Here is a 15,703-nt window from a genome sequence, read left to right on the forward strand (position 1 = left end):
TCTAAACAGTTAAACAGAGATTCACAAATTACAGTTCAAATCAGAAATGGATTCAGCATTTTAGGCATAGCAATCACCAGACAATCTCAGCCATCATAACTAATATAATTGCTGTGGTATGTGTGTTAAGGAATTATACACAGAACAAAATCTACAAGAAATTACAAATGTTCACCTCGACAAGCTTGTCCCCTTTCACAACATCCAAATGAAGTCCCGGTGGAGGCTTCCCTCCCCTGGAATTTAAAACAAGATGTCAAGTTACAATGTTTTGTCCAAAATCTATAAAATTTTCAAATTCAAAATCAATTTTTTACGACTGCAGGCAAAACCTTACAAGAAGGAAATATAGGTATCTAGTTCAATTTAGAGGGTCACTACCGTATGAAATCTCTGCGAGCAAAGGTATTGAACACATCATGTAGCAAAACTAGCCAACAAGTTTGAAGCTAAATCCTAACTATCAACTTAAGCTATTTCCTTGATACAAATTAGAGCTTTCAAACCTTGAAGTTGTTACAGTTCTTGTATCCTCTGTAGCATTAATCAAAATTCATTCCACTCAAAAGTCCCCATCTATAGACTAGCCTTCCTGAACAGATGAAAAACCAAATTCTTTCTAGCCAATGCACTGTAATTACGTGGCAAAGTGTGGAAGATAGGCACACACTGTCTATTAGTTTTAGTTCAATAAGATCACTGGAGGTAAAGTTTGTATTGTATTGAGGGGAATGAGATGAGAATTGGTGCAGTCACAGCTTTGCTTATTTCAATGAGGATTAAGATTGGCTATCTGGGAATCCACTGAGGGACATCAGCTTGTATCTTACTGTGAAGTAAATGGAGGATGGTGACGTATTAAATTTGAGGAATCTTCGATAATTCAGGAAATTTTAGTTCTGACAAAGGGTCTCTGACCTGAATATTAACTGTCTTTCTAAAGGTGCTGCCTGACCTCCTGCGTGTTTCCCTCATCTGTTTTTGTTTTCAGTTGAAGGGTTTTAGGATACCAAAGGGCAGCCATTTGTGGTTGATCCTGCTACACGCACTCTTCTTGGAATTACCACATTGGCACGTTTTGATGGATGGAATACACATTGCAACTCTGGAGGAGATAACCAAGAGTTCCTCTGGAATTCCTTTGAGAATAAAAGCAAGGAGACCAATCACACATTACAACTGAACACATCTCCTTCCTTGATCACAATTATATCTGACATACCCTGGGATGCTCTCTTCTTCCCAGAGGAGAAAGAAAAGATCTCATATTGACACAAGTATTTCTTTACTTTTGTATTTTAGAAGGGATTGTGTGGTCTTCCCAATTCCTCATTTTATAGCCAATTGCTGGGATATTGCAACATCTTGTTGGGTTGCGGCAGGGCCAAAGCTGTGATATATAGCATAGCAAACTGTGAAATAAAGTCCCAAACAACTTCAAAGATCAGATTTCGGTCAAGGAGGTCTTTGAGGTACCTTTTCAAGTGGAATTGGAAATGATTCCCGTTCTTGGAAAAGGTCATGCGTTTCTTGGCTGCTATTGGCCTTCAAATCTATTTTCTCTTAGGTAGTGTGTTTCTTGGCTAATCTATTTTCTAGTCCTCAGAGGGATCAGGAATGGAAAGAATGAGCAATTTCAAGTTCCTGGATATCAATATATTTGAGGATCTATCCTGGGCCCGTCATATCGATGCAGCTAAAAGAAGACACGACAGTGACTATATTTCATTAGGAGTTTGAGGAGATTTGCTATGTCACAAAAAACACTTGCAAATTTCTATAGATGTACCGTGAAGAGAATTCTAACTAGCTATATCACCATCTGGTATTGGGGGGCGGGGGGCATTGCACAGGATCAAAATAAGCTGCAGAAAGTTGTAAACTTAGTCAGTTCCATCATAGGCACTAGCTTCCACAGTATCCAGGATATCTCCAATCAGCAATGCCTCAAAAAGGCAGTATCCATCATTAAGGACCCCCATTATCCAGATCATACCTTGTTCTCATTGCTACCATCAGGAAGGAGGTACAGGAGCCTGAAGGCACAAACTCAACGATTCAGGAACAGCTTCTTCCCCTCTGCCATTGAATTTTTGAATGGACATTGAACCCATGAACACTGCCTCACTACTTTTTTATTTCTTTTTTAAAAACTTTTAAAAATTTCTTTGTTTTTATTCTATTTTCTGTACACACACACACTGTAATTCAGTTTTGTTTTCTATTAATATATATTGCTCTATACTGCTGCCGCAAAGTTAACCAATTTCACAACATACGCCAGTGATATTAAACCTGATTCTGATTCCTCTCCCCTGTCCAGTAACACCCTGCATATTGATTTATCTCCTGGTTATTCCCATCAATCTAGTCTTGCTGTTTTCTGCTATGAAAACAATCTGCTCTCCGATGCCAATTGTAATGGACCTCAAGGCAGATCAGTCATAATGGAAACTACTCTCACAGTAGGTTGAACTGCCTATGGTGATGAGGAACCGACTTGGTGTAGCTGAAGACTTGCACACGCTGACAGTGTGTATACTGATGCAGCTAGTTAAAACATTCTGCAGCTACCTGCGGTGAATGGCTTCTGTTACATCCGTGACAGCAGTTAATGATGGGTTTCAATCACTTTATTAAAGCTAAGCCATGATTTTGTTCTTCAATATTTATTTTCTTCTGGCAGTTTGTCTTGCCACTTTTTACTGTCAATGGTAATGATAAAAAGGTTAAGTAATCAGTGTTTCCTATAGTAAAGCCATAGTCATACAATACAAAAATGGGCTCTTCTGCAAGCATCATGACAACCTTTATTCTCATCAACACTCCATTTGCCTGCATTTGGTCAGTATGCTCCTATGTCCTGTTTACTCAATTACCTGTTTAAATCATTTTAAACAATGATTGTATCTGATTCCACCATCTCCTCCAGCACTGAGTAAACCCCCTCCCCCACAGATCCCCTTTAAAACTGCTTTCTCATCTTAAATCTATGCCCTTATTTTTGTACGTACACACACACACACACACACACACACTGCAAGAGGAACTCAGCAGGTCAAACGAATAAACAGTTGACGTCTCAGGCCAAGGCCCTTCTTCAGGACTGAAATGGAAGGGGATGAATAAAAAGGTGGAAGTGGGGAAGGAGAATAGCTGGAAGGGGAAGCCAGGTGGGTAGGAAAGGTGAAGGGCTGAAGAGGAAGGAATCTGGTAGGAGAGGAGAGTAGACAATAGGAGAAATGGAAGGAGGACGGGACTCAGGGTGAGAAGAGGTGAAAGGTTAAATGGGGAAAAGAAGGGAGGGGGGCGGGAAGGGGAAAAAAATTACCGGAAGGAGAAATTGATACTCATGCCATCAAGTCAGAGGCTACCTAGACAGAATATAAGGTGTTCCTACTCCACCACCTCATCGTGGCATGAGGCCATGGACCAACATGTCTGAACAGGAATGCGAATTAAAACGTAGTTCTGCTTTTGGCAGATGGAGCAGAGGTGCTTCATGAAGTGGTCCCACAATTCACGACGGTTCTCACCAACGTAGAGGGGCTGCATCAGGAACACCAGGGCCACTAGATGACCCCAGTAGATTTGCAGGTGAAGTGTTGCGTCACCTGGAAGGACAGTTTTGGGGCACTGAATAGAGGTGAGGGAGGAAGTGAATGGACCACTTGGAAGGATAATTTTTAATATCACTAACCACAACGTTAAAAGATTCTATCGATCCTATTTATGCTCTGTCAGCCTCTATCAATCCACGGATAACAAGCCAGTCCACGCATTTTCTTCACACAGCCGATTCAGACAACAACTCTTTCGCACTCTCTTCAGGGTAATCACATCCCTGAATATCCAAATGTGACAGGCCTGGGGTTGAATCCTTTCTCAGACCATGACACAATCTTACAGATACCAATACCAGCATCAAAACGTTACCATAATACTGTAAACTTGTCTCTCTCTGTTCAGGAAAAAAAAACTGCTTCAACCTGTCACAGGAATGACTCAAATTCTTTAAGCACAAATCCAAGTCCATGCCTCAGTAAATCCATAGCACCAACTGTGACTATATCGGTGCTACTCCCATTGTTCCACATTCAAACTTTTATGCCTTGGAGATTCACGTACTTCTCTAGAAGTTTCTTAAGCATCCTAGATATCTGCCTCTAACAATTCTTCTGCATTCCTGACTCCTTCTACAAGTCACACACTTACCCTCAGATATCCTCATTAATTCTCCAACATTCTCCAATGTTCTCTTGCCTTATTCCCCATATCCCATGGTGGACATGTTAAATACTACAGGGCATTGGGTGAGAGGGTGAAAGTTTAAAGGAGATTTAAGAAGCATTATTTATTACATGAGATACATTCCTGGGTGCAATAACCAGCAGGACGCCACCAAGCCTGAGGCCGACACTGGGAAGCATTTGGGCTCTGCCCCATTGTGGCACAGGGGTGCCAGTGTTGGCAGTCCGGTAGGGGCCTTGGGCTGGATCCCATGCGCTCGCACTACAGACACACGGCTTGTCTGCCTGGTACCTCAGGGTGGGATGTATCAACAAGTACTGTGCAAAAGTTTTAAGTCACATGTAAAAAAAACTTCTGTAAGGTGGAGATGTTTTAAAAAAATACTGCAATGAAAAGTTTAAGTATCAAAAAATTCACTATAAAAAGCAGTAAACAAACTAAAATCAATATTTGCTATGATGCAGTCTTTAAAACTGCATCAATTCTCTTAGGTACACTGTTGTGTAGATTTATAAGGAACCAGCAAGTAGGTTGTTGCAAGCATTTTGGAAACCTTGTAAGTATAATGTATATACCCTCAGTAGCCACTTTATTAGAGACTCGTAAATGCAAATAACCAAACAACTATTCATGTGGCAGCAACTCAATGCTTAAAAGCATGCAGACATGGTCAAGAAGTTCAGTTGTTGTTCAGGCCAAACATCAGAATGGGGAAGAAATGTGATCTCAGTGATTTTGACTGTGGAGTGATTGTTGGTGTCAGACAGGGTGGTTTGAGTATTTCAGAAACTGCTGATCTCCTGGGATTTTCACACACATTAGTCTCCAGAGTGCACAGAGAATGGTGCAAAAAAACAAAAAAACACCCAGAGTGCGACAGTTCCGTGGGTGAAAATGCCTTATTAATGAGAGGTCAGAGGAGAATGGCCAGACTGTTTCAAGCTGACAGGAAGACGACACTAACTCAAATAACCATATGTTACTTTTTTAAAAATTTTATTTTTATTTGGATAAGGTATTCACAAGTAATACACAAACTTTTTTTTACATATATAACCTTTTCCATTTTTTATGTGAGTAAATCTGTATTAATTTGTACATTCACAAGTACACATTGAGATAATATAGAAAATAATTAGGCACTCAAATAGATGTTCATGTGCAATTGTAATTCCACTCTATTAAACTAAATAATGATAATACTTGTTATAAAAATATTAATAATACTGGTTGAATACTAATTTCCATGTATCTCTTCTGGTCCATTTCTTTCTGGTCCAAAATTTCCCCAGATCTTTTCTTTACTTGTGTTAATTCCACATTTTCCAAAAAAAAGAACAGTAAACATTCGAGCCAAGGGTGCTTACGTTAACACTATTACTATGTTGGTGAGACAAACAATATAAACCATTAGGAGAGTCATCTAAAGTCTGCTCGCTCTGGGGTTATAAATTCAATCCATTTATTCCAAATTTGATAATTTTTTTCCTTTTGAATTCTCAGAGAGATAACTATATATTACAACAGAGCACCTCTGAATGTACAACACATCGAACCTTAACATAGCTACAGCAGCAGAAGACTACAAACATACACTGAGTAGCCACTTAATTAGGTACAGGAGGGGGTGTGTGTGTGTGTGTGTGTGTGTCCAGATTACATTGGCAGTGGTGGAAGCTGATACAATAGCAATGTTTAAGAGACATTTAGTTAAGGACATGAACTGGCAGAGAATGAAGGGATATAGATAGGTTAGTTCAGATGGCATGATAGTTGGCACCAAAATGGTGGGCCTGTTCCTATGCAGTACTGCTCCATGTTCTGTGTTCTCAATCTATTGGGCCACCCCTCAGCCTCCTCCATGATAGGGAAAACCCATCCTACCTGCAAGAAGTGCATCCAGCTGCAGCTTCTAACACTCGGTTGATAGACAAGACAAACAGGGAGGTGGTTACACCCAAAGTGCAGGACACGGGTAACTGGGTGACCATCAAGAGGGGGAAAAGGGGTAAGCAGCCAATGCAGATCACCCCCATGGCCGTTTCCCTCAACAACAGGTATGCTACTTTGTATACTGATTGGGGGGGGGAGGGGGGTGACCTAGCAAAGGAAAGCCACAGTGGTCAGGTCTCTGGCACTGAGTCTGGCTCTGCGGCTCAGAAGTGATGGGGTGGGAAAAGAGAAGAAACAAGCTGTAATGTTAAAGGACTTACTGTTCATTGTAACAGAAAGGCGGTTCTGTGGACGAGAACAAGATACCCAGGTGGTATGTTGCCTCTTGGGTGCCAATGTCAGGGATAACTCGGACCAAGTTCTCCGCGTTCATAAGTGGGAGGGTGAGCAGCCAGAGGTGGTGGTCCACATCAGTACTAATGACATAGGTAGGAAAGGTGACAAGGTCCTGCAAAATGAGTTCAGGGAGTTAGGTGCTAAACTAAAGGGCAGGACCTCCAGGGTTGTTATCCATGTCACATGCCAGTGATGCCAGAAACAGGAAAATCATACAGTTTAACACATGGCTGAGAAGTTGGTGTTGGAGGGAGGGCATAAGATTTTTGGATCTTTGGGCTCTCCTCCAGGGAAGGTGGGACCTGTACAGAAAAGAAGGTTTGAACCTGAACTGGTGGGAGACTAATATCCTAGTGGAAAGGTTTGCTATTGTTGCCTGGAGGGGTTTAAACTAGATTTGCAGGGGGATGTGAACCAGAGCACCAGAACAGATAGTGGAGTGATTGTGGAAATATGTTAAGCCTGCAGACAAAGGAAAGGTTAAGTATGGTGGGACTAAAGTTCTGAGATGCGCATACTTCAATACAAGAGTATTGTAGCTTAAAATAGAGTATAGAACCCCCAGGAACATGGAGCGTGGATCAGCATGTGGAATTATGACACTGTGAGACTCAGTTGCAGGACTGGCAGTTGAATTTTCCAGGGTTTTGTTGTTTTAGATGCGACAGTGCGGGAGAGATTAAAGGGGTAGGAGTGGTGTTTACTGGTCAGAAAAAATGTCACAGCAGTGCTCAGATAGGACAAAACTGGAGACAGACTGGAGAACCTTAAAGAGCTCATCTAGTGAGGCTTTATGGGTAGAACTGGGGAATAAGAAAGGGGATGACAATGTTAATAAGATTATATATAATCACCCAACAATCTGCGGGATTTAGAAGAGCAAATTTGTACAGAGATTGCAGACTGTTCCAAGAAACATAAGGCTGTGATAGCAGGTGATTTTAACTTTCCACATATTGACTGGGACTCCCATACTGTAAAAGGGCTGGATGGGTAAAAGTTTGTGAAATGTGTTCAAGAAAGTTTCCTTAATCAGTACATAGAAATCCCAACTAGAGAGAGTGTGATACTAGATCACCTAGTAAGGATCTGGCAAGCGTGGATTGGGACAGGTTGTTTTCCGGCAAAGGTGTACTTGGTAGTTGGGAGGCCTTCAAGTGAAATTTTGAGAGTACCGTGTCTGTATGCTCCAATCAGAATTAAAGGCAAGGATAACAAGTTTAGGAAACCTTGGTTTTCGAGAGATATTGAGGCCCTGGTTTTTTTAAAAAAGGTGTATCCAAAAAAGGTGTATTAAAAAAATGGTGGGAACAAATGAGGTACTCGAGGAGTACAAGGAATGTAAGAGAACACTTAAGAAGGAGATCAGGAGAGCTCAAAGGAAGTATGAGTTTGCTCTAGCAGACAAGACGATTTAAGGGATTCCACAGATATGTTAAGAGCAAAATTGGACGGGACAAAATTGGCCCTCTGGAATCCCAGTGGTAATTTATGTGTGGAGCCAAAAGAAATGGGAGCGATCTTAAATGGGTTTTAGCCTCTGTATTTACTCAGGAGACAAGACAGAGTCTATAGAAGTAAGGTAAAATGGCATCAACTTCATGGACCCTGTGCAGATTACAGAGGAGTAGGTATTTGTTGCCTAGAGGCAAGTTAGGTGGCTATATCCCCAAAGCCTGTCAAAGTGTTCCCTCACACCATGCAAGAAGCAAATGCAGAATTTGCAGGGGCTCTAGCAGATATTTAAAATATCCTTAGCCACAGGTGAGGTACCGGAGGATTGGAGGATAGCTAATGTTGTTCTGTTGTTTAAGAAAGACTCTAAGAGTAAGCCAGAAAATTATAAACTGGTGAGCCTGACATCAACAGTGGGAAAGTTGCTGGAAGGTATTCTAAAGGACCGGATATATGAGTATTTACATAGACAAGGACTGATAAGGGAGAGTCAACATGGCTTTTTGCATGGTAAGTTATGTCTAACCAATCTTATAGAGTTTTTCGAGAAAGTTACCAGGAATGTTGATGAAGGTAAGGCTGTAGATGTCGTCTAAATGGACTTCAGCAAGGCATTTGACAAGGTCCCTTTGTTGCTTGGTATTCGAGATGAGGTAGTAAATTGGATTAGACATTGGCTTTGCAGGCAAAGCTAAAGAGTGGTTTTTTTTTAGTGTGTCACACCAGACAGTCAGCCATTCTTGTCTGCCACGTGGTGTCAGGATTGGTCTCCTTTTGGATTAACCGGGTCATGATATGAACATTCCTGACTCGACCCTTTTTTTTTAAAAACGAGGCTGAGTGCTAGCTCAATGATCAACCGGGCACGGATGGAAAGCGTGCTCGGGGGGTGGCCCGAATTGGATCTGAACTCGGGAGCCTTCGCTCCGGAGTCCGGTGCTGATGTCATTGTGCCACCAGTGGTAATCGAGGGTTGCCTCTCTGACTGGAGGCCTGTGACTAGTGATGTGCTGCAGGGATTGGTGCTGGGTCTGCTGTTTGTCATCTACATCGAGGATCCTGATGATAGTGTGATAAATTGGATCAGAAAATCTGAGGATAACACCAAGATAGGGGTGCAGTGGACAGTGAGGAAGACTATCAAAGGCTGCATCAGGATCGAGACCAGCTGGAAATATGGGGTGAAAAATGGTAAATGGAATTTAATGCAGACAAGCCTGAGATGTAGCATTTCAGAAGGGCCAACCAGGGCAGGTCTTACACAGTAAGTGGTAGGGCACTAAGGAGTGTAGCAGAATAGCGGGATCCGGGAATACCGATCCATAATTCCTTGAAAGTGGCGACAAAGGTAGATAGGTTCATAAAGAAAGCTTTTGGCATTAGCCTTTGTAAATCAATGTACTGAATATAGGAAATGGGATGCTATGTTGAAGTTGTACGAAACATTGGTGAGGCCTAATTTGGAGTATTAAGTGCAGTTCCGGTCACGTACCTACAGGACAGATACAAGTAAGATTGAAAGAGTGCAGAGAAAATTTACAAGGATGCTGTCAGGACTTGAGGACCTCAATAGTGGGAAAGTTACTGGAAGGTATTCTAAAGGACCGGATATATGAGTATTTGGATAGACAAGGCCTGATTAGGGAGAGTCAACCTGGCTTTTTGCATGGTAGGTCACATCTAACCAATCTTACAGAGTTTTTTTGAGGAAGTTACCAGGAAAGATTGAAAAGGTTAGTACTTTATTCCCTAGATCATAGAAGATTGTGGGGAGAATTGATAGAGGTATGCAAAATTATGAGCCTTTTTTTTCCCCCACTGAGGTCGGGTGAGAAACAATTAGAGCTCATGAGTAAAGGGAATAAAGGTGAAATGTTCAAGGGGAACATGAGGAGGAACATTTTCATTCAGAGGGTAGTGAGAGTTTGGAACGAACTGCCAGCAAAGGTGGTGGATCCAGTTCGATTTCAACATTTAGGAGAAATTTAGATAGGCACATGGATGAGAGGGATATGGAAGGCTATGGTCCATGTCGATGGGACTAGGCAGGTTAATGGTTCAGCATCTTGACTTCATCGGCTCTGTCATGGGATGTGAGCTGGGATGTTATGTTCCAACACTGGTGAGTCCTCACAAGGAGTACTGTGCATAGCTCTGACTGCCATGCTACAGATTGGATAGGCTGGGTTTAGAGTCATACTAGAAGGGCCTTTTTCCTGTGCTGTAGTGTTGTATGACTCTAAACCTAGCCTATCCAATCTCTCCTAATAACCAAATATTCCAATGTAGGCAACATTCCAGAGAGTTGCTTCTACACTATCACCAGTTCAATCACATCCAATCAGTAGCATGGCAGTCAGAGCTATGCACAGTACTCGAGAGGACTCACCAATGTTGGAACATAACATCCCAGCTCACATCCCATGACAGAGCCGATGAAGTCAAGAGCCCCATCCATCTTCTTCAGCACCTTACCTGCCTATACTGCCACTTATAGTGACACATGGTCTTGTACCCCAAGATCCTTTTGTTCACTAACTTTCCCAGGGACCTACCTTTTACAATGCTGTCCTTGCATGCCCTCCCACCTGCAGGGATTAAATTCCCTTTGCTACTGTTCGAACCAACATTCCAATTGGTCTCTATCAGGGACAACCTTCTGAACCGTGACACTACTAACTTCCGTGTCATCTGCCAACATACCATATTCACAACCTAGTCATTAATTTGTGTACATGTTCCTTTGGAGTTAATTTTCCTTACTCCTTCCTCATTAATGACACCTCCCCAAGTGTTTCTACATTTCAGACTCCAATAATTGCGTGTGAAGAAATACCATCAGATCGCCTCTTAATCTCATAGTTTTCATCTAAAACCTCTACCAACTTCAAAAGCACATAACTTGATGGAATCCTGATGAGAGATTGCTCAAAATTTAGAGCAGGATTCCCCTTTGGCCCTGTCCATTACTCACAGAGCTAGGGCACATGCAACAATTCAGTAATAGAGGCTGAAGTAACAAAAGGCATTTATTCAACACAAAGGGGGTGACTCCAACTGCCATGATTATTTGGCCATAGTGGCAAAACCATATTCCAGAAGTTGCCGAACTCAACATTGAAGCATCCTAGTTCAGTAGGATGAAGTTCAGATCTGTTTTCTTGGTTCCAAATCTCACTGAGGGTTGTAAGATGGTTTCTGCATGTCATTTCTTTTAATATGAGATAGGCTCTACTTCCTGAGGAGACTGAGGTCCTTTGGAGTATGCGGGCCTCTCCTTCACATGTTCTACAGTCTTTTGTCGCCAGTACAATCTATTATGCGTTGGTGTGCTGGGGCAATGACATCAACACGGGTGATGCCAACAGGCTCAATAAACCGATTAAAAAGGCTGGCTCTGTTATAGGAGTCAAACTGGACACACTGGAAGCTGTGGTAGAACAAAGGACCCTACAGAAAATCCTGGCAATTCTGGACAATGTTTCTCACCTTCTGCATGGCTGAACAGAGGAGCACTTTTAGGAATAGACTAAGACAACGGCACTATTCCAAAGAGCGCTATACAAGGTCATTGTTACTCTCTGCCATTAGGCTCTTTAATGAGTCAACCAATAGCCAGGAAAGTGATGAACCCCTCCTGCAAGACTATTTGTATTAACTTATTTTTTATTATTTCTACTTATCTAGTAATATTTATATCTGTGCACTTGTAATGCTACTGTGACACTGTAATTTCCTTTGGGTTCAATAAAGTATCTATCTATTGCACACAACCACCTCAAGGGTCTTGCTGGAGTAAGATATTGATCAAGAGGAAAGGAAGTCCAAGACGCTGCGAGAACAGACTCTACCACAGAGGCAGCATCTAGGGAAATGAGTAGACAGTCAACGTTTCCGGCACAGACCCTTCATCAGGACTGGAAAGGAAGGGGAAGATGCCAGAATAAGGAAGTGGAGTGGAGGGAAGGAAGATAAGCTAGAAGGTGATAGGTGAAGCCACGCAGGTGGGGAAGGGGATGAGGTAAGAAGCTGGGAGGTGATAAGTGGAAAAGGCAAAGGGCTGGGGAAGAAGGAATGCCCAATTTACACATTTTTTGCCTTCCCGCTTCCCTCTTCTTCATTTCCTCACTGTAGCCTCTTACCTCTTCTCATCATGTCCCCCTGGTGCCCCTCCTCCTTCCCTTCCTCCCATAATTGACTCCCTCTCCAATTAGATTCCTTTTTTTGGGATTGACCTTTTAACTTCATCTCTGGAAACAATGGATCAATATTTCAGATCAATAACCTTTTATTTGTTCCAATGGAGTTATTGACTTGAAAACTGAACTGTTTCTCTTTCCACAGGTTTTGCCCAACATACTGGGTACCTTCTGTTTTCATTTCAGATCAGCATCTTTTTGTTTTCTATTAAACCACATTATCTGGTTGCACCGACTTGGCTAAAGGTTGTCGAGATGATTATGGAGAAAAACTCAAGCTTCATATGGATGATGGGCATATCCTACAACTCAAGGACTGAAACCTTTCGCAATGGTTAAAGCAAGAAAGCTTTCCAAAGGTGCGCAGCAGTGAAAGTGAAATTACGACCACAACAGAATGCAGGAAAATCAAAAGCTAAATTGCTCAGAATGTCCAGGGGTTTTTGGTTTGTGGGGGAAGGTTATCAGTACTCTTACAGAACTAACGGGGGTTCAATTACCAATGGACCCCGCTGTATATCTTCTAAATGATGACTCCCACCTTTCCCTTACGGAAAAAACACGCAAAGTCTGGCTGGCAGGCCTGACAGCAGCTAAGAAGATTGTAGTCCAGTGTTGAAAACCTCCCCATGATATTTCAAATACTCACTGGTTTTGGAGCTTTTTGCACATTTCTTACCTGTAACTTTCATCAGCAAGAGAAGATGATGCACGACCAAACACAGTCTTAATGCGGACAAATTTGATATCTAACTTAAAATATCTTCTGTTAAAATAGGAATACTTTGTCTGTGTATGTACTACTATTCAGTTGGTTGGTGGAGGGGAAAGGGATGGGGGGGAGAGAGGGCTGGAGGGGGAGAGAGGGATGAAGGTTGAGGGGTGGCTGGGATAAACAGTCAAAATGTAATTGGCAACTGGTTGTACTGAATGTAATTTGTTGGTGTTGCAATAAAAAATTAGTAATAAAAACTAAATTGCTCAGAAGGCAACAATAAAATGAAAACAAAAAGAGGAAGGCAAGATTAACACAAATATTTCTTAAGATGCATAATCAGAATCAGATTTAATATCACTTGCATATGTCATGAAATTTGTTGTATTTGCGGCAGCAGTACAATGCAAAAGATGATAAATATAGAAAAAAAAAACAATTACAGCAAGCACATATATTTATATTAAATAGTTAAGTAGTCTTGCGAAAAGGAGAGCTGAGTGTGTGAGTCTCTCCCTGCCAGTATGTAGCCTCTCCAATGCCAAGCCTCATGTAGTGCCTCCTCACTGGCAACACACAGAAACTGAACTCCTTTCAGATTCAGGCTGAACTACAGAGGAGGTGGTCTGGCCCCCGCACGCAGGCCCACCAGCGTCTGGGCACACCTTGGTGCTCGTGGACCAGATACCTAGCTATGGGTAAACAGCCCCACTGCCTCGGGAGAGACGAAGGCTACGGGAGTAAACCCTGACAGCAAATCCGGAGTGGAGCCTTTAAGATGGCTGGACATCAGTGAACATCATTCCAGTGGCTCCTGCAGCCAAGCTGGTGCCAAACGTATTGCTTCATAATAAGCTTTCCTTTGGACTACACTGGTGAGGCCGAGAGGGGGATCTTGACGACTGGCCATCTCAGGATCTCCATACCTCCCGCCCAGGCTTGTGATGATGATCATCACCACCACCCATTGTCCTTCCAGACAGACGGATGCCAACCATCACAAATAAGCAGTGCAAAAATAAAGGAAGTATGAGGTAGTGTTCATGGGTTCAATGCCCATTCAGAAATCACGTGGCAGAGGGGAAGAAGCTGTTCCTGAATCGCTCTCAGGCTTCTATACCTCCTTCCTGATGGTAGCACTGAGCTAAAGCAATTCAGCATCGAAAACCTTGGGTCAAGCTGGCAAAGATCAGCGGGGTGATTTCTTTGGGAGACCAAAAAGAAGATGGAAGAGATTTGGAAACTTAAGAGCATAGATGACAAAGATCACAAGCACTGCTCATAAATTAAAGAGAACGGGTGATGCTTAGGAGTTGAGAGTAGGAGGAATGTAAGTCCTATGAGACCTGGAGATAGAGAAAGTCAAAACCATTTAGACTAAAACACTTGAATCTATAGATATGATACTGCCCAATATCATCCCCCTACACACAAAATCAGCACATGCAAAGGGAAAGAATACTGCAGCACAAAAACAAATTGAAGTTCCTGTAGGAAAATCTAGATGCCAGCAAAACAGTATTCACTAGATGGCCCAATACAGAGGAGACAGCAGGTAATGTAGGAAAAAACAGTAGAGTACCAGAAAAATATGCACTTACATAGCAGCTTCCACTAATTAGGATATTGTAGAGAATCTAACAATTGCTCAAAGGCTCATTTTATTATCAAAGTATGTATACAGAATACAACTCTGAGACTTGTCTTCTCCAGATAGCCACGAAATACAGAAAAACCACGTAAGTCATTGAAAGAAGACATCAACACCCCCGCACAACAAAGAAACAAAAATTTCCAACCCCTCCCTCGCACAAAAACTAACTGATCGGCCACCACAAAATAGAAGTACATCTTAAACACACATTGAAGTCTCTGAAGTAGGACTCTCAAAGCAGAACTTGATTGGAAAGTTGTTAACCCTCTACATTTATTTTCAGGTAGGTGAGGGTTGAGTTGTGGGTGGAGAAGTCGGGCTATTTTTAATGGAAAGGATATGGTTTTGAAAGCATAGCATTGCTGGGTTCTGATGGGTTTGTTTCAGAACAATGGAGAAAACATAAAATCACTGAAAGAGTACAGAGTTTAGAGCAGGGGCATAGAAACCCAGCTCAATCTATTCATTATTTGACTGGCAAAATTTTGCAGTCCGTCCAAGATTAGCAACGTACATCAAAGCAGCATTTGTCTTTGGAGAAGTATTGCTGCTCTGTATCTTCACCCTGTGCTTTCACATTTATTTGAGAGACACAGCACAATAACAAGACCTTCCCCGCCCGATGAATTACATTTGTTTTAAGATCAAGTTGCTTTGAGAAATATAAATAAAGTATAATCTCCCAATCATTTAAAAATGCAGTTTTGGAATCAAATCCAGAAATAATCCTGAGTACAGAATTTGTTAACAAAACAAAGCAATGTTGACCTCTCTTTCTTCGTTGGAGCCTATAAAATTTTCCCACCATCTTGTCACACATTTCCACCATTAACTTCATACTGACTGCTGCAAACAGTACCAGGGGTTCTCAACCTGAGGTCCAGAGACCCCTTCCATAATGGTATTGGTCCATGGCATAAAAAAAAAGGTTGGGCACCCCTGCACAAAGGAAACTTTCTCCCTTGGCAATTATATACACCAGTCCAAACATATTGATTGATGCAATATGGATTCCAAACCACACAATTACATCTGTCCACTATTCCTACAAATCGCAGGTGCCACCTGCACTCAGCACACCAATATATTATTCCTATCCTAAAAATAAATTACGGGGCTGCAGAGAAGAATGTGATAATC

At 41.9% G+C, this 15,703-nt stretch overlaps 1 protein-coding gene across 1 annotated transcript in view; it reads right to left on the bottom strand.

The window, feature by feature from the left end:
• Positions 1 to 15,703, bottom strand: part of LOC134338895 (nuclear inhibitor of protein phosphatase 1-like) — a 39,187-nt gene that overhangs the window by 22,925 nt on the left and 559 nt on the right. Inside the window, 1 exon segment of the mRNA XM_063035065.1 lies at positions 176 to 236. Within this exon segment, the coding sequence (XP_062891135.1) occupies positions 176 to 236 (61 nt within the window).

Source organism: Mobula hypostoma, chromosome 28, assembly GCF_963921235.1.
Source record: "Mobula hypostoma chromosome 28, sMobHyp1.1, whole genome shotgun sequence".
Lineage (NCBI taxonomy): Eukaryota > Metazoa > Chordata > Chondrichthyes > Myliobatiformes > Myliobatidae > Mobula > Mobula hypostoma.